At 43.2% G+C, this 18,485-nt stretch overlaps 1 protein-coding gene across 4 annotated transcripts in view; it reads left to right on the top strand.

Annotated features, from left to right (window-relative positions):
- Nucleotides 1–18,485, top strand: part of GALNT7 (polypeptide N-acetylgalactosaminyltransferase 7) — a 92,380-nt gene that overhangs the window by 20,077 nt on the left and 53,818 nt on the right. The window contains exon 1 of one of the 4 annotated variants that reach the window (XM_014883978.2): nt 2,018–2,161. The exons of 2 other annotated variants lie outside the window; for them this stretch is intronic. In XM_014883978.2, coding sequence (XP_014739464.2) covers nt 2,036–2,161 — 126 coding nt within the window. In that variant the 5' untranslated portion in view covers nt 2,018–2,035. Of the gene's footprint in view, nt 1–2,017; nt 2,162–18,485 lie in introns of those variants that run through there. One more of the 4 variants, XM_014883979.2, reaches the window with a different exon arrangement.

Genomic DNA, 18,485 nt, shown 5'->3' with positions numbered 1-18,485 from the left:
TATCTAAAACCAAAACGACAAAGCTCTTGATGATCTTCCAAGGGTGTAGCTCTCTATGAAGTCATGAATGCATGGTTTACCTTCCCCTATGGCTTCATGGAGAGCATACACCTCCATGTGAAAAAAGAAATAATCTGGTTTTGGCAGGCAGCCTTACAAATATGAGTTCTCATCATACCAACTTGCACGCAGAGGGCTCTGTCCCTATCACTCTCAGCTCTGAAGAGCAGCAGCAGAGCAGTATCACATCCCATGGCCGTACCCTCCATGCAGTGCTATAATTAACTTTTTTTTCTTCTCACTTTTCTTGAGTGTGCTGAGAGCAACAGCACAGGGCATTAAACAGGGATGCCAAAAATGAAGAATGAAACAAGAAAAGAGCACTGTTTGCTGCAGTAACGTCTCCACTAAGGAGTGAAGGAAGAGTTGAGGAGATACTTCTATACTTCTTTGACAGCCTACTGACCTTCACAGTTTACAGCCCCAACTTGTCTTTTCCTTCTGGGCTCAGCAAGCCAGGGGATCTCTACAGAGCTAGGCATCTCAACTCTGTTTGCCATCCAAAAAACCCCTAACAGTCCTTCCCAGCCCTGTGCAGATGTTGTTATCTACCTGAAAACAGTCACCTAAATCTTTGTGTTGGGATATTTGTGTGGTTGCTGCAACTGCAGACAGGGAGGAGGCTTTGAGGAAAACATTTCTGTGGTCCTCTGGAAGTCACAGGGCTGTGCAAACACTTGTAAGGATTAGAGCTGTTGCTCATACCTTAAACACTGCATTTGTCTGTGTCTCCTACCTTGATCTTACAGAATGAGGAAGAAAAAAAATACATCACACAGTGCTGTAGCATAAGTTATAAGAATAAACAAAGGCTTTTGTGTCTAGGTGTGTCCAACTACAAAGGTCAGTTAGGTGTGGGCAGCTTTTTCCTTCAAACTTATCCTGTTCAAGGTGTAATATCCTGTTTTGTTTCTGCGGTCCTTATCACTGAAAGTCAATGTTCAAGATCCATGGATCTGAAACCCTCCCAGTGCACGTAAGAAATAGAACTAAAAACATCGGAGCAAGGGAATAGTACTGAATACACAGAAAAGACAAAAGTCCTATTACATTGGAAGGGCTGGTTTTGCATCACTCTGGTTTTTTGGAGAGCATACAGTATCAGGTTTCTGTGTGTGTGTGTGTATGTGCGTGTGCGACATTCCTTCAAAGAAGGAAATAGGATGCCTAACTTTTAGCGGAGAAAATTAGTAACAACACACAAGCTGTGAGGCTGATAGCATCTCTATAATCTTGTACTTAATCTGCTATCCCCAAGAAAAATCTGTTCACTTTCCAGTTCTACTCTGCCTAGGGTGCACACAACAATTAATGGGCCTGCGTTACCCTACGTGTATATGACAATCCCTGAAGTTAAACATTTGCACCTTATTTTTTGCACAAAACGGTGCCCAAGCAGCGCTGCCCACCCAACTGTGAAAGCCCAGAGCCCACTGGAGGCGTCCTCCTGCTCCCCCCTGTCCCGGAGGGCTGCGGGCGCGGCTGTCCGCAGCCGCGGTCCGGGCGGAGCAGGTGCACGGGAGCGCACGCCCGGCGCTGTGCCGGGGCGGGGGCAGGAGCGAGCGGCGGCCCGGGGCGAGGCGCTCCCGCCCCGGTGCGGGGCGGCCACGTGGAACCGAGCGGCTCCCGCAGCGGCCACTTCCTGCTCCGCATCGCCCCGGCCCCTGCGCCCGGCGGGGAGGCAAGCGCGCAGCCCGCAGCCTACCGGGGCGGCGCGGGGGAGAGAGAAAAAAAGGGGGGGGAGGAAGAGAAAAAAAAAAAAAAAAAAAGGAAAAAAAAGAAAGTTTGTACGTGCGGCGGCGGCGAGAGGACAGCCTCCGCAGGCGGGCGGCTGCCGGAGAGCAGCGGCGGCCGGGGGAGGCGGGGGAGCGGCGGCGGGGCCGCGCCGAGCGGTGCCGCGGGGGACGGAAGGCGGCCGGTGCGCGGGGCCGGGCGCTGCGTGCGCGGCGGCGGGAGGCAGAGGGCGGGCGGGAGGATGCGGCTGAAGCTGGGCTTCCTGCTGCGCGCCGTGCTGCTGGCGGGCAGCTTCTTGGGGCTGCTGCTGCTCTGGTCCTCGCTGTCGACCCGCGCCGAGGAGCCGGATCTCCCGGGACGGACGCGGGTGAGTGCGCGGCCGCGCCGGGCGCCGGGGCGGGCGCGACGGAGCGGGTGGAGGGGCCGCCGCCCGGGATGTGACCGGCGGCGGCTGCGGGCGGGCGGGGGGCGGCTGCCCGGGCTGCGGCCTGCGGAGCCTTGCAGGCCCGAGAGGGGAGTGCGGAGCGGCGGGGCCGGCCCCATCCGGCACCCGGAGCCGGCGTCCCTGCCCGGGCGGCGGCGCGCCCTGGGGCCGCCCGCGGTGGGGCCCTGGGGCGCCGTGTTCCGAGGGGCCCGGGCGGCCGAGCCCGGGCGAGGTGAGGTCCGGTCCGCGCCGCCCCACCCGGCTGGAGCCGCCGCAGCCCCCCCGCCCGCCGGGAGCGCGCCGCCGGTGTCCGCCACCGGCGCGGTGCTGCGGGCAGCGTCCCGCCGGGGCCCTTCCCTCCCCGGGACCTCCCCGCCGCCGCTGCCCTGGGCACCCGAAACGCGTGGGATCGTCTTCCCTTTGGGGGCTTTCCATCCCTAAATAACCGCGCCGCTGTCCCCTGCGTAAGTATCCTGCAGAGGTGCCCCAGAGCTTCAACAAAGGGTGCAGGTGTTCCCTCGCCAACTCACCTAGCTGCCGCGGATCGGCTTCCCGACGCTTTACTAACCAAAGGGCAGGTTTGGCCAAGGAGAAGCGGCAGATCAGGTAACCGTAAGAGCAGCGTGCGGAAAGCCAAAAGGCGCTGGATTTACCCAGCTGGTGGTGCAGGTCTCTCATGCCGAAATGGTGGGAGTACAGGTGATAGGCGAGATGGGCAGCGCTTCAGCTAACTTCTAGAAATGCTTCAGGAGGTCAGACGAACAAATCTGCAGTATGAGTCTTGCCATGGCCTTGTATTAGTCAGGTGAAAATAATCTGACCCTTTGACACCAGGGTCTTAGAAGGAGTCAAAGTAATTCTTCAGTTTTCCCCAGATGTTTTAGAGCTCAAGGACATAACTGGACTTAAGGAGATCTGCTTGAAGTAAGATTAGCCAAGATTAAAATAATCTTGGTAAATTTTCCAGTGATTATCTTAAAAAGAGATCTTTTATTATGTGTTCACTAATGATCTTGGACCTCTCTAGTGGGCTGCTTTGGATAATTGTGTAAGGCAAGTGAGTTGACAGAACTCTTGTTTTTGAAAACTGGAAATGATTTTGGACTCCTTCAGCAGATGCTCTGTCTTCTGAAGCTGTTACAGTTTGCTCTATCTTGGCAGTGACTGCTGAGATAATAGACCATAGCGGTTTTTTTGAAGATAAGCAGTTTATTAAGTGGTGAAGTTTTTGTGATCTGTTCTTCTAGACACAATGTGGGATTTTCTGTGTGTGGAAAAATCTTCAGGAATTTATTTGTATGCCTCCAAGAAAGTGTCAGGCAGTAGACATTTTGCATCAAAACCGGTTAAATTACTTTTCCTGCACAGGAAAGGACTGTGAACAGACATTCAAAGTGACAATCTCGGGGAAAAAAACTTGTGGTTGCATTGCTGTGTTGGCAGTGACCATCTTCAGATGCTTATTCTGGAGTGACCACTGAAGTATTGTAGACGTGCCGTGCGTGTGCTGTATCAACTTATTCAGGTGCTGTAATGCATCATGCTGTCCTTTCTCGTGAGCCTGAAGGCTTTTGCTCGGAGATTTTTGATCTGAACCTGCTTCCATTCGCATGTGAGGTCTAATTCAGAAGTCTTTTTTAGCTCATTTGTGTACCAGTAAAGAAATTGCAAGAGTTTTTACAGTCCTGCCCCTGATAAGGCAGCATTCTGTCTTGGTTACCTGGTCTTGACCTGAGGAGGAAATATCCATGACAGCCATCTCAGGAAATAATTCAATCTCTGTTGAAAACAAATACAATTATATTAAGTAAACACTGTCAAAGATGAAATCTAAACAGTGTCTGATTCATTAGCTAGATCAGCTGTTTACTTGCCTTTGTGATATATATGAGAATAACACATGCTGCTTCATCATTTTCTGAGAAACATTGTTGTTATTACTAAATTCATGTTTTGGATTGGAGTGCTTTCCATCTCAGAAGCTGCTCAGGTAAGGGATGAGTTATGAAGCAGTAATGACTGTGTTTCCTACTAACATTGCTCTGGCACATTACTGGGAACCTGTCAGAGCCCAGGAATATGTCCAGAGGTTAGGACCTGCATACCCTGCATTGTGTTAGGAGAGGCAGAGCTGACCCCCCGAGATGAGCTTGTGTCTTGGAGTGTGCTCCCTGCAGCACCTGGGAGCAGCGTGTGCCTTGGTGCAGCTTCAGCATAAGGGAAGTAGGAGTTTAATCTCAACTGCTTCTCAGAAATGCAGTGGTGTGCTCTTTGTTCAGTCGTAGAAATGTGTGTGTTCACTCTGTTGTCAGTTGCCCAAAAGTTTGTTAAGCTAAAGATGACAGATAAATAAATCTTCCTGTACAACACCCTCCTCCCTTTTCTTGCACTAAAAGCTCTAACCAACAAAATGAAATTCCTTGTCAAACAGTACCAGCTTAAAATAAAATTTAGCTTTTTTAGCTAACTTCAGGCGATACCCTTTTCCTCTCTGCATTGTAACCCTGGGTACTTTTTAATAATATCAAAGCACCAAGGATGCAAAGATTAAAAGATTTTCTATGTTGTTTTTTTTTATGTTTATAACCTTCAATGTTTTCCTGCTCATAGCAGCAGACAATAGGTAATACAGAAGATCTTTTAGTGTTATAAATATGTACCTTTAAAAAAATATCCTTTCAAATACTGTGTTACCCTTTCTTTTCCTGATTTAAAAGATTTCAGAGGTCTTTAGGAAAGTAAAAATGATAAATGTACAGAAAGTTTTCAAAACAAAAGTGAAAGTGGAGGGATGGCTGTTTAGGAAGGAAATGAGAACAAAGTGGCAGTAGCAGTAATACAGATAGTTGGAGATAACGCCTTTCTTTCAGAAGGCTCTGACTGATGCGTATGCAGAAGTTAGGAGGCTGTTCTCTGAGTAACCTCGCATGGAACTTCCTCCATTTGAGGAAAAAGTGCTTGTGGGATTTGGAGTGAGAGATTAAGTATTCATTTGCATTAGCAGAAATATCTAAAGATATTTTAAACTAACTCTGATCTTTAAGAACAAATCACAACAATGAAAACACATTAAGGTCTGTTCTCAGAGTCTTAAGTGCACATCTTTTGTGTGAGTGATACCTGCTGTGTGATAGTAAGGATTGTAAGGCTACCAAATATTTAGGCAGAGAGGTAGATTTAGGTAGAATCATTGATTTGATTACCATTTTGTGTCTTTTGGATGCTTTCTGATACCTTCTGGTCTTCTGGATGAAGGGGTCACAGTTCTGGAGCCAGCAGGAAATGAATGAGAATCACAGAATATGCTGAGTTGGAAGGGACCCATCAGGATAATGGATTCCAGCTGCTGGCCCTGCGCAGGACACATCAGGAGTCACACCATGTGCCAATCACACCACTGAGGCCATTCATCCTAACAAGATTGCTGTAGGGATCCCAGCTACAGTATTTGTTGTTCTCCAGTGAGATGTGTTGCTAATGATCAGCCTCAGAGGTACAGCCTTGAAGCTGCTGTTGTCAAGGAGTAGGTAGTACAGCAGACAGAACCAATGGGTTGAAACAGTAAAGAAAGATTCGTTACTGAAAAGCTGAAAGCTTATTTAAAGGAATAAATGTACTGTAGGTCAACTTTAACTCTCCAAATCTGACCAATTACAAATTACCCCATTCATTTGTCTTTATGAAGGACAGTAAGGAACAGTGTCTATTGTGTTCCTAGGGTCCAGAGGGAGATAGTAAAGTAGTAAAAGATTTGCTGGAAGTATGTGCCTGACCTTGCACAAGGCAGAAATGTAGTGATGAGATTGCTAAACCCACAAAATAAATTCTGTAGTCTGTCCTGTTCACAGGTGTAATGAGGAGAACTTCCTGAAAATTTGGCACAGGCTGCTTGGTCTTATATCTGGGGCCCTTATGCTTCAGATTTGAAACATTACAGTAAATTCAGCATTTTCCATAGCTACACCTGAGCCACCAATGGACTTGCCATATATTGAAGGCATTTCATTTTCTGTGTCTGTAAGTCACATGATTTTACTAGGGTTTTGTTGAGGTCTTATTTGTTTATGAGGAGTTCTCAGACTTTCTGGTCTGTGTTGCAGGAGTTTTTTCAAAGAGTGCATGAGTAGTTGGACAACAACTGTCCCCCTCCTCCTTCCACCCCTGAAAGTGTGCATGTCTGGGGTACCAGATGTGCTTAACAGGAGCTTGTGAGGTCAGTCTCCCACCCTTAGACATTTATACTCTCATCTCCCTGCCAGGACAGCTAACTGTCCTTGCTGCCAGATGTCATGGCACCCGTGCCAGAGTGAGGGAAGAGTGGTTGCCCTTGGATAGGGAGAGGAGGCTTTTCTGAGTGCCCTGGTCAAGTGGCAATTCTGGCACATCCCTCTGGTTCAGGAAACCAGATGACGATCTTCCAGCTAGGGCTCTAGGGCTGTGGGCCTTCACCAGCTGCCAAGTTTGAACATTACAATTCCCACGTGGCCAATAGAAGGTGGAGAGTTTATGATGTGGAGGCAGAAGCTTTAGAAAAAATTGAAGAAATAAAAGCTGAATGGACATTTTCTGAGCTTTCTGGTGACACTCCTTCTCCCTCACTTTAGGAACTGCTAATATCCTGTATACCTTGGCTTGATTGTGCCTGAGATCTTAATGACAAGTTGTAGACTGAACTTGAAGTGTTGTTGTGGTTTAAATTAGATTCTTTATGTGGAAATCCCAGAGGAAATGTTCACTTTCCCTTAAGGAGTAAGTGTGCTTAGAACAAAAACTGAGACATGGGAATTTGCAGTTGATATCATTACTGGAGGAAAGGCAGGAATTGAAATAGGACAAAACGCCTGATGTAAAAGGGACAGTGGTGTTCGGTAGTGAAGGGATTTGAGTTTTCTGAACTTGGTAGAAATCATTATGCATGGTGGTACATAAGTGATTAAATGACAAAATGATCTCTCTCCAATTGCTTTGTATAGTTATCTATACATTGCTCACTTTTTTAACTGGTTTACCTTTCTGTAATTGAGTGGCAGCAACACAAAGGGCACTGCTACTCTGGCATTATCTGAAAGCTGAACACAGTCATTCATCACCTGGGTTTGAAAGGCTCTGTACAGGTGCAGGGCTAAACATGCAGGGCCTCCTACAATCAGAGCTGTAATAAGTGCTACTTCTTGTGTGATATTCACCAGAAATTAACATCTTGGCAAACTTTTCGTGCTCAACAAGTTTGGTTTGAAGACTGTGTGCAGTGAGATAATGAGCTTGCTATAGCCAAAGTACTGCTGTTGTAGAAAGCAACCATCACTTCTTACAGTAATCTTTTGTGTTGCTAGCAACAATAATAGGCAAAATGTTTTGAGATATTAAATTATAAGTTTTTAATATGTGGTTTATCTAAATTTGCTTTGAAAAAGCTTGTAAAAATCTATCACCCTTGAGAGAGTATAAAAACCCCAATCCCTATCATGTTAAAATGGAAATCGTTTGACGTGTTCTTCCAGTTATGTTGCAGAATCAGTGAGCACAGAGCAGATAGTGTGAAGAAATGGGAAAAAAAAGGAAGCCTATATGATACCTACAATTTAGTATACATATATAAATTATATTAAAAATTACTTGAACTCTCTTATCGTTCAAAAAACCCTTCTACTAAGATAGGTAAAGAACTCATTATCTCAAGACTGTTAATTATGTATATGTCTACTCCTCTTTTAAGGGCAGTTTTATACCATTTTTATGTATGTGACAAGATGCCTTTTGTCCTATTTTAGCTCCAGGTGTTACCATTTGTGAATAATGTAAAAGAACTGGACAACTGAAAAATCAAAGATCTTAAGCTAAGACTGGCATTTGCTTTTCAAGAATCACATTGCAGGAGAAGAGGGATCTAGAGGTATCTAGGAAACGCTTGGCAGGATCCTCAGCGTAGGATGAAAGGTGACTCTGCCCACTTAGGTAAGATAATGCAACAAAAACATAGCGTTGTATCTGTTTTGGGGATCACACAGGTAAAGCTATTAATCTGTTGCAGTACCTAATGAATAAACTTGTGAGTAACACCACAGAGATTGGGATCAACACCATGGACTGGGTAGGCTGTAATTTGTGGTTTTGGGTGAAAAAACCAAAACAGAAGTGGTAATTTGTGCTGTTTAGGGTCCAGATGGTGGGAGATTGAAAATAACATATAATAATTCCTCTTTTAAATAAAATTCTAGGTAATAGTTAACTCTCGGTTTTAAAGCTGGTGAATATGGATGGCTAGGCTGAAGTAGTAGAAATTCTGATGCTAGTAAATTATGTTATTGCAAAAGACTCATTGGGTCATCAGGAGGACAGCATTGTCCAGAAGTACATACGTAGATTTTTCTCCACATGACCAAGCAGCATTCACCTTCCCTAACCCAAGCTCAGCAGAGTTAAAATTGCTTGTATTGAGCTGACGTTCTCTAATGAAAAATGACAGCGTCTTTGTCCTATTTTTGTCAGATATTAAATCAGCATTACAGGAGACTGCCAAGTGGAAATAGGGCAGGATAAGCTGTAACATTAATAGGTTTGACTTCTACCTGGGGGGGGCTGGGAGGATGCTTTTTACAGTAACTAGGCCATATCATCTGAGAGGACTTTAAGTCTGGCAACAGTTGCATTTAATTACTAGATTTACTCTGTAAGTATGGCAAACAAATGTCTGCTCCGGACGATTAGTTTAAAATTAGCAACATAGAATCACAGACTATTCTGAGTTGGAAGGGACACACAGGGATGATCGAGCCCAGCTCCCAGTGCTGTACAGCACTATCCCTGAGAGCCACACCGTGTGCCTGAGAGCATTGTCCAAACATTCCTTGAACTCTCAGGCTGGTGCTGTGACCCCTTCTCTGGGGACCCTGTTCCAGTGTCCACACACCCTCTGGGTGAGGAACTTTTTCTGATATCCAGCCTAAACCTCCCCTGACACAGCTCCAGGCCATTCTCTCGGGTCCTGTCACTGTCCCCACAGGGCAGAGATCAGTGCCTGCCCCTCCTCCTGCCCTCACAAGGAAACTGTACCTGCAATGAGGTTTCCCCTCAGTCTCCTCCAGGCTGAACAGACCAAGTGATTTCAGCTGCTCCTCACTTGGCTTCCCCTCGAGGCCCTTCAACACTTTTATGGCTGTCCTTTGGATCTTCTCTAATACTTCAATATCTTTCTTGTGTTTCAGTGCCCAAAACAGGACACAGTGTTCAAGGTGAGGCTTCCCCAGTGCAGAGCAGAGCAGGACAGTCCCCTCCCTAGCCCTTGGTGTGCCTGATGCTCCTGAGGGCAGTGTTATGGAATACATGCAGTGCAGGCAGCTCTGTGCTGCTGCAGTTGGAGGTGCAGGTTGAGCTCTGGATGGCAGAGGTACCCCAGGCAAGAGGCTGTGTATGAACTTGGATCCTGTGTGTAACAAAGAGCCCAGGGACCAGGTCACCAGACACTGGGAGGCACAGCAGGAGGCTGTACATACATCAAGGTTTGCCCACCCAGGTGCTTTTCCAGCTGTGTGATGGATGTTTTGTCCAGATAGACACTGAGAGATCATAATCAGAAGCTTTAGTGAAATCCTAAAAGATTACATTGACTGGCTTCCCTTGATCAGCTACTTGGGTTATCTTGTCATAAAAGGAAATCAGATTTGGCAAGCAGGGTTTCCCCTCATGAAGGCATGTTGGCTGTTACCAATTACTGTGTTGTCTTTCACGTGTTTCCCAATACCTCCCAGAATAATCTCCACAACTTTTTACCCGTCACTGAAATGAGACTGACAGCCCTGTAGTTTCTAGGGGCCTCCCTCTTGCCCCTTTTGAAAATGGGAACTTTGGTAAGCAGCCTCCAGTCAACTGGGATATCTACAGATTCTCAACACCTTTCAAAAACCACCCAGAGAGGCCTTGAGATGACAAAGCCAGGTCTTTAGTTATTCTTGGATGAATCTCATCAGGCCCCATAAATTTATATGGATCCAGCTGGAGCAGCAGATTCCTCAGAACTTCAGGGTCCCGTGGGAGTTTAGCATTTTCACAGCCAGGGTAGTCGATCATCGGTGTTGAAGACAGAGGCAAAGAAAGCATTAATCATCTCTACCTTGTCAGTATCCCTGAGTGTGAGGTGACCATCCTCGTCCTGTAACAGATGATGGCCTTTCTGCACTGCCTTTTGACGATGTATTTTAAAGAAATCATTTTATTGTCCCCCACAGATCTGGTCAACATCAATTCCAGTTGAGCTCATACTGGTCAAAAGGCCACCTCCCCCATCAGTTTTCTTTAATATTTTTGTGAATCAAGGGGAATTTATCTTGCTTGAATCTGTCTTTAGCAGTCCATCCACCTCTGCCTCACAGTGCATTAGGTTGGACACAGTTTGGATGAGTGAGGTTCTCCCCATCACTAAGTGCAGTGCTCAGGTAGTGTGTTGAGGAGGGAGGGTGTCCCCAGCAAAGGGGAGTTGTTAGCAGCCAGCAGCGTGCACGTCCTCACAACCTGTGCTACTGTTTAGGCCTGGATTTGGGGGTTTTCTGGCTTTTCACTGCATACAGGTTGTAGAAGAAAAAATTAAACTCAGTGGGCTTCTATAAACTTAAATAGTTTAAGATTGTGCTTTATGGCAGATTAGGAGTTATCAGTTTAATTGTAGCTTCCGCCTCTGTGAAGGAGCTTGTGGGGAAGATATGTGCTTTTGTGGAAAAAGAGTATTCTGTTGTTAATAGCTGTACAAAGACATGGAGGAGAAAGCTGATACTTGTATTCTATCTTTGTTTTTCAAATAAGCATCCCCTTGCTTGGGATCAAATAATTTTTAAATATTTGCTTAGTCATTGGAATATCATTTGAATTGGCAGGTCTGAAATTTGAAAAAACCTGAAACAGAATGAGCTGTTTTTGTAATAGGTTGGTACTTTTCTTCCAGGTGCAATTTTTTAGCACAAAATTCCTATTTTTTGAAAACCCATGGATTTCCCATTTGGGAATAAAATATTTTTCTTACCGGGCTGCATACAGATATTATTACTGAAACAAAAATGACTACTTTTGTAATTAAGAGATGATGCTTTAAAAAGAATTGTATTAATCAGGAATTAAGCGTGCTTCTCCCTGCATAAGCATATCTCTTTTCAAGACAACAAATTGCTCTTTTATTTTTTCTCTCTATTATAATAAACTAATTGCTTGCTACTCTATGGTAGCATGTACTTCTTTTAAGTTTCTTTTTGTGTCTTCTTGAATCCCTGATTGTAATCCTTAAATGTGGTAACATTTTGTAGTATTGCTTTTACTTTCCTAGGCTACAATGTATTTTCCTTTGATTTCTTTCTGGAACCTTCAGTTGCAAATAGCATCAGTCAGCACTGATGTGTGAACCTCTGAGCAGCAGGAGAGAATTGAAGGAAGGTAAAAGTTTATATGCTGTTTACATGTCGAAAACTTGCTTTACAGGTGACAGTCTCAAAATATAATTGTTAGTGAAATTACAGCATGAGCAGATGGTGCTCAACCCACAAAGTTTTGTACTTATTTTTGTTGTCTCTGCAGAAATTGGCAATGAAAATGGCTCAGCAAGAACTGTTCTGAGTTGAGTTGATCTTTTTAATAAAGCAGAAAGATATTACTTTAAATATTGTGTTTTAGAAAAAAAATACAGTATTTTTAATGAAATCAAATGCAGTCTTTTTCAAGCATTTTTACCACAGTTTGGGGATTAAAATTTGCTTTGGTTTTAACCTGCAGTGAAACATTTTCTTTTTAAGCATTAATAAATGAACAAAGGGCCAAAGCATAGCATCCCATTTTATTTCTCAGTTCCTGCCTTTATGTTTTTGAGATGTTGAGGCATTGTCTTTCTTTTCAGTTAAGAATTAGAGCTATGACAGAGAAAGTATTTACCATTTAAAATTTGCTGTAGAAAATGTCTCATCTGTAATAACATTTTGAAGAAAAACCTTAGAAAAGTAACCAAGCTACCTCTTTTAAAAAGTTCCCTTTTTTCCCTATTGAGGAAAGAGGATCAAGAAAGACAGTATTAAGATAATGGGATCTTCAGAGAATATTGATTGTTCTCTGCACGCTTTAGTCTTGAAACAAGTTGTGCTACACTCTCAGTTAAATGAGGCCTTGAAGTCAGTTCTTCAAGGCTTGTAATATATTGCTTTTATTGGACTGCTTCCCCTGCTCTGGCTCTGCTATTCCATCTCCACAGTGTTATTCTAACATTTCAAAGTCTATGAGAAGCCTTAAACTGCAGCTATGAAATATATTGGGTTTTTTTCTCACTTCTTCCATGTTTCCCGCCTTTATTTCTCTCCCCTCTATGAGGTATGTTCTGCTTTACAGAGCCAAGACCTTCAGTAGTGATGGCATGAGAAGAGTATCTGAGTAAACAGCAGAAATAGGAATGTGCAGTAGGTGGGGTTTTGTTGTTTGCTTCCTTTGATGGAGTATGAGACTCTAGCCACCCACTATCACCCACTTCTAATCGCAGAGTTCCTAACCAAGAGCCCTCAAATACAGAAGGATGCTTCATGGGTTTCCTGTGCCTGAGCTCTTGCTGGTGAATAAGAATCTCCTGCTGCCTTTTGGATAGCTTTTTGGAGATCTTCAGCTCCAAATTCTGATATTTCAGTTAGTATGAGTAAGGTACTCCTACAGCATGAGATTTACCAAGTTAGTAAAGAGGTCTTGAGTACTCTGTAGAGGTATTCCATCCCTGGGTGTCTGAAGCAAGACTGTGATTTAGTTCCTTGAATTCATATATTTGATCTTGGTGAGTCTTCTGTCCCTCATTGTGTTTACTTAAATACTTGCCTATTTTTTTGTTTATATGAACACTACAGGAAAGTCTGTGCTAAGAAGGGCCAAGAAATGTTAACCTGACAGTGAGGCAGTGAAGCTCTTTGAGCAGGTCCAGGTATAATGTCATCCTTCAGGGTCATCTGAAAACCATCCTCAAGGAGAGCAGCTATCCATGAGGCTGGAATCAAGTCTGGGACCAGACTTTGATGCCAAACCTGGGGCGAATGTTTGCTCTGGCCCAGCTTTGGCAGTGGATGATGAGACCCTCGAGTGCTTATTGACAGAGCAGTGAGTAGGTGTCCAAAGTGTCAAAGCCATCACCATTATTTTGTGTAGAGAAACAGTGGGGGAGAAATCTCTGCAAGATGCACAGTTTCTGTCTTAGAGAGCAAGCTTACCTTTTGCATGAATAGGCACATCAGTCACCTCTCAGGGAGTTAACAAGTTTTGCTCCGTTTATTATCTTCTACCACGACTGGTGATGACAGGGGAGTTGTCAAGCTGTTGTGATAAAAGGGAGCAGACTGCCAGGATAGTTCATGTAGCTTTTAATCTTTGTGTATGCCTGAGGGGCCTTGGGAAAAGAGGATGGCAGGGAGCAGGCTGGATTAATTTTTCTGGATGAAATGGATATGTCCTGGGGGTTGGCCTACTTTAAAAATAATTAGAATTCTTTGAAATCTGTTGTCCTTGAGCACACTTCATCTGTCCTATGTCCCCTTTTCTCTGATTCTCATATGCCTAGATCTTGTGGTTGAGAGATGCTGTGTGCCTCTTTGGGAGGCATTTGTTTTGATAATATTTCCCAGGGGTGCATAATTTCTGAATCAAAGCTGACTCACATGTATGTGTGTGGTGAAATGCACACAGGGACTGCAGGTAATCAGAGGTACCCAGTTATGATTTTGCTCTTAAGCCGAGAACAGAGAGGCTGCTCGACTTACAGTGAGGTGTGTGAGACGTTGATTATCAGTTCTTAACATTTATATTTACTGGAAACAATGATTTGGTTTTCATCTTTAAAATAAATTTTAAAAAATAATCCTGCATGTTTGCATCAGGTGACAAAGGTGTGGTTGGATCCTTACAAGGATCCTCGATGGTGATCACTGATTGACTGCAGCCAGCACAAGCCTGTTAGTGTAGTGAGATGCATTGGTCTTGCTTGTATCTTGGTTATTTCATGTTTTTATTCCAATCTCACCCTCAGCTAAAGGATGAATACCTCATTTACTCTATTTCTTTTCTTCCTGCTCGTTTTGTCTTTTTCATCTTTCATTCTTTGTGGGAATTGGGGGAGTTAATAGGCTTATTCTCACAACCCCCTGTTCAACAGCTTAAGAATATTCTTGTGTTGCAGTAAGGTATTAAGTGATGGATATCTGGAATTAAGGGAGAAAGATAAATGGTCAGACTTCTCCTCTTGACTTTATAATAGTTCGGGCAATGTATCTTCCAACAGGTTTGTCACAGGATATAACATGCTAAGGTTTTTATGCAAAAAGTAAGTTTTCATTTTAAACTCTACAGTTCATATCTTTGATTAGAGAAGCCTTCACAGCCTTAAGCATTAAGCACCAATTTTTTTACTAATAGACTTGGCCAGTTAGCATTGCTGCAAAGGAGGGGCATATTGAACAGGTTTTTGAACAGATTTTATCTTGTATGATATTTGCGAGAATTTATTCTGTACTGATAGCTTGTCAAAATACTGTTTGCAATCTAATCCCAGCAATCATAATTTTCCAGGTATGGCTTCATAGCTGTTAATTTTTAAGAAACAGACAGAACTTTTATCTATAATTTGGTCCATCTACCAACCATAATGTACTACTTAGTGTCACCAAAGGCATGATGTTGCAAGCAGAATTCATTACAATTTTTAGGTTGATGCTTTAAAAATATATTTTATTAGCATAACAAAATAATCTTGACTCTGATACCTTAAAATGTTCATTGATGAGAATGCTTTTGCATGTCAGAAATAATTATTTGTTTTTTTCCTTTTTTTACTCTCCAAGCTGAGATTTCTTTATTGCAGAGCATCGTATTTTTTATATATTTAGTAAAACGAATGGGCATTTATTTTAAAGCCGAGTATTAGTGATGAGGAAGTTAAGATTTCTGATATTCTGTAAGTCACTTTGGCTTTACATGTGGAAACTTTTCAGCAGTGTATATTTAATAGATCTATTCATAGCCTAGCACCAAACCCCAACAACTTTCCTGCTGGAAGTCCGTTTTCTGCCCTACATGCATTTATTAATTCTGTTATGCCTCAATGTTGCTTAACTGATTTTATACTGTATGGTCTATAGCGTTCAAAGAAACTTTAAACTGTGTGAAAAAGACCAGTTTTGGCAACTCAAATGTTTTATAACTGGTACTGTTTTTATCCTAGTGTGTGTTAACCTTCATGATATTCCTTTACCTTAATATATTTACTTTAAAGTCTTTGTTTCTTAACTTATTTTGTCTGTAGACTGAAGACATACCAGCACTAGGCCGACACATTCCCTAATACTCTTTCTTATCTAGCTGTAGTGGCATAAAAGATTGGATAAAAGAGTGAGAAAGTACATATTAGGTAGCTCTGCCTGACATTTGGGGGCACTTTCTAAGGAAAGGGTAGCTTTGGACACCTAGAAATACATATTCAAATCATCATGCTGTGAAAAGTCACCAGTTCTATAAATATATTTTGATGAAAACTCTATTGAGACTCAGAACTTTCCTGAAAAGTGAGAAATGCTCTTTCCTTGTGGAGGGCAACCACTGGTTATGCACATCTTCCCTCTCCTCCATGAATATAATAATGTGCAGCTTTCTCCTTCGTTTTGTAGCGAGAAATAAAATAATCCTTTGTTTTTAGATTTTATTTGAAAGAAGAAAAGGGGATTCATATTGATAAGAATATTTAACAGGAACATACTTTGTTTTGTGGAGCATAATGGTGTTCCTGCATTACCATAATGCCACAGGAATCTCTGGGAGAGCAGTTGTGGGCTCATGGGGAAGACAAAACAGCACCCCATGGGGAAGTGAACTGACCACTCAAAATAATCCATTTTACTGTTGTGGGCTTCTCCTAGTTGGATTATTTCCACTTGGGTTATTTCTGATGCAGGATCTGGATGTGATGGCTCAGTAAACCACACAACCAGGCAAGTCTGCTGCTTTTTGTTTCCTTCTGCTCACAATACACCATGAGTATCTGACCCTAAACACAAAAGTGTGCTGCCTTTTGTGTCTCTGCTTTCTCAGCACAGCAAGTGGATGTCCTCCAAATGAGAAGAAATTTTTAAGGAGAAGAACTTGGTGGGGAAGGTTTGTGGTGTTTTGTTCACAAGAACCATAGAATGGTTTGGATTGGAGGTGACTTCAAAAATCGTCTGGTACCAACCTCCCTGCCACAGGAAGGCACACCTTCCACAGGACCAGTTTGCTCAGAGCCCCGTCCAACCTGGCCTTCAACTCTTCCAGGAATGGGGCATCCACAGCTTCTCTGGGCAACCTGTTCTCAGTGCCTCACCATCCTCATAGTAAATAATTAATTCCCCATATCTAATTTAAACTGACCCTCCCTCAGTTTGAAACCATTCCCTTGTCCTTATAAATCCTGCTCTTTGTCTCCTGGAGGCCCCTTTAGGTACTGGAAGGCTGCTCTAGGGCCATTGCAAGGCTTTCTCTTTTCCAGGCGGAGCAATCCCGAGTGTCTCAGCTTGCCTTCACAGGAGAGGTGCTCCATCCCTCTGGCCCTCCTCTGGACTCGGTGTAGTGCTGTAGTTGAGTTGTGTAGTCTTGTTTTGAAGGCACAAAAGAAGCCAATCCACTCCAGCCAGGCAGCTGCTGTCCTGCCCGTGCTTGTTCTCCCTGGTGTCCCTCTGAGGATGGGCAGCCCTTGAGCCCTCGGTGTGCACAGGTGATGGTTGTAGGCAGCAATGTTCTCTGTGTTTTGCTACTCCCAGGCACTCTGTCAGCTACCCCTCGCTTCCAGCAGCTTCCCCCCTGCCCCACTCCTGTTTTGAACTGGCTCAGCACTGGTGTGTACCCTACTTAGAGATGCCAAATTCATTTGGCTTGCCCATGCAGCTGTCTGCGGGGATTCCTTGATCCAGCTCAGCATGCAGCTGTAAAGGTGCTCATGTTGGCACGCAGACAGGACAAAAATTCAATGTGTAGAAGTAAACTGACTGCAAAAATGTAGCCATCCCACTCCATAACATCAGCCTGAAATATCCAGCACCTATCAGACAGAGGTTTAAATCCAAAACAAATTAGAAAAACCAAAAATTTAAAGGCAGCTCATCTGCAGCAGCTAAAAAATGCAGTTTTCATAAATCTTCTGCAAGAACTAGATGCATCTTGTAATTCGTATTTCTGCTGTTCCACAGTTCTCATTGCAGCAGAGATGGAAAATATCCCCTTCAGGTTTTGCAGTATATCTGCAGTGATGAGAAGATAAATATCCCTGTAATGCATCAGTGTTGACATTCAGAAGCCTTCCAAACTTTGCTTTTTAAATCAAATGGAAAAGTTAGCTTTGAGCCTCTTCACTCTGTAGGAGAATGGGCAAGTGATTTTTTTTTCCTTTGCCACATCTTATATAAATCTGACATCCTTTACAAATCTGCAATTGCCATACTGTCAGGAATTACAGAACTGGAAGTGCTATACTAAACAAAAGGAAAATATGCTATTTCCAGGTAAAACACTATGTCTGAAGCAACAGCAAATCCATGGAGTTGTGCTGTTCACGTTCTGTTTAAATTATTAAAAATGGAAAGCTGCATAGTAGCTTATTTTAAGCTGTTATTTTTTTAATTGAAATGAAATGAAAAGCAAAAAGTTCCAGGTTTTGGTGTAATTTTTGCACTGTTTGTTTGTTTTTCTTTATTTATATAATTTACTGGAAATGTTTAGTGCAATAGTGAATCAATTTGTTTTTTTCTGTCTTAACTTACAATATTTGTCCAAGTCTATATGGGATAATAAAGTAATGTATTGAGAAAATTTTGAATTGGATAATTTGCATGTGACAGTTTTAAACAGGGCATATACCTCTTGTGTTGTGCTGTTGTCATTATTTGTATGTAAGAACTTCTCAAAAGAAAGCATGTCATCCCAAAAGGCAGCTGATTATTGGCAGCAATAATATTGGCGTGGTTGACAACCATGGGCATGTAGGGTCTCTTAGAGAAGCAGCTCTTTTATATTGCTTTTCCTTACCATTTTCAATATCAGAGTTTTGCAGGTTATTGAACAGTAGCAAAACACAGTGGATTTTTGTGTTATGTTGTGTATTTTGATTAGAGTATCATCCGTGTGGATTTTGGTTTCTTTTGCTGATTCTGTTTTGATGTACAGTAAACAATTTTGTACTGTTTAGTGTCCTGTCCTGGTACATTTGCTAGTTCATCCTTCTGTGGTAATTGATGCCTGATGTATGTAG

This window comes from Sturnus vulgaris, chromosome 4 (genome assembly GCF_052056855.1).
Source record: "Sturnus vulgaris isolate bStuVul1 chromosome 4, bStuVul1.hap1, whole genome shotgun sequence".
Lineage (NCBI taxonomy): Eukaryota > Metazoa > Chordata > Aves > Passeriformes > Sturnidae > Sturnus > Sturnus vulgaris.
The sequence above is the reverse complement of the archived record's forward strand: the minus strand, read 5'-3'. Positions and strand labels throughout refer to the sequence as shown.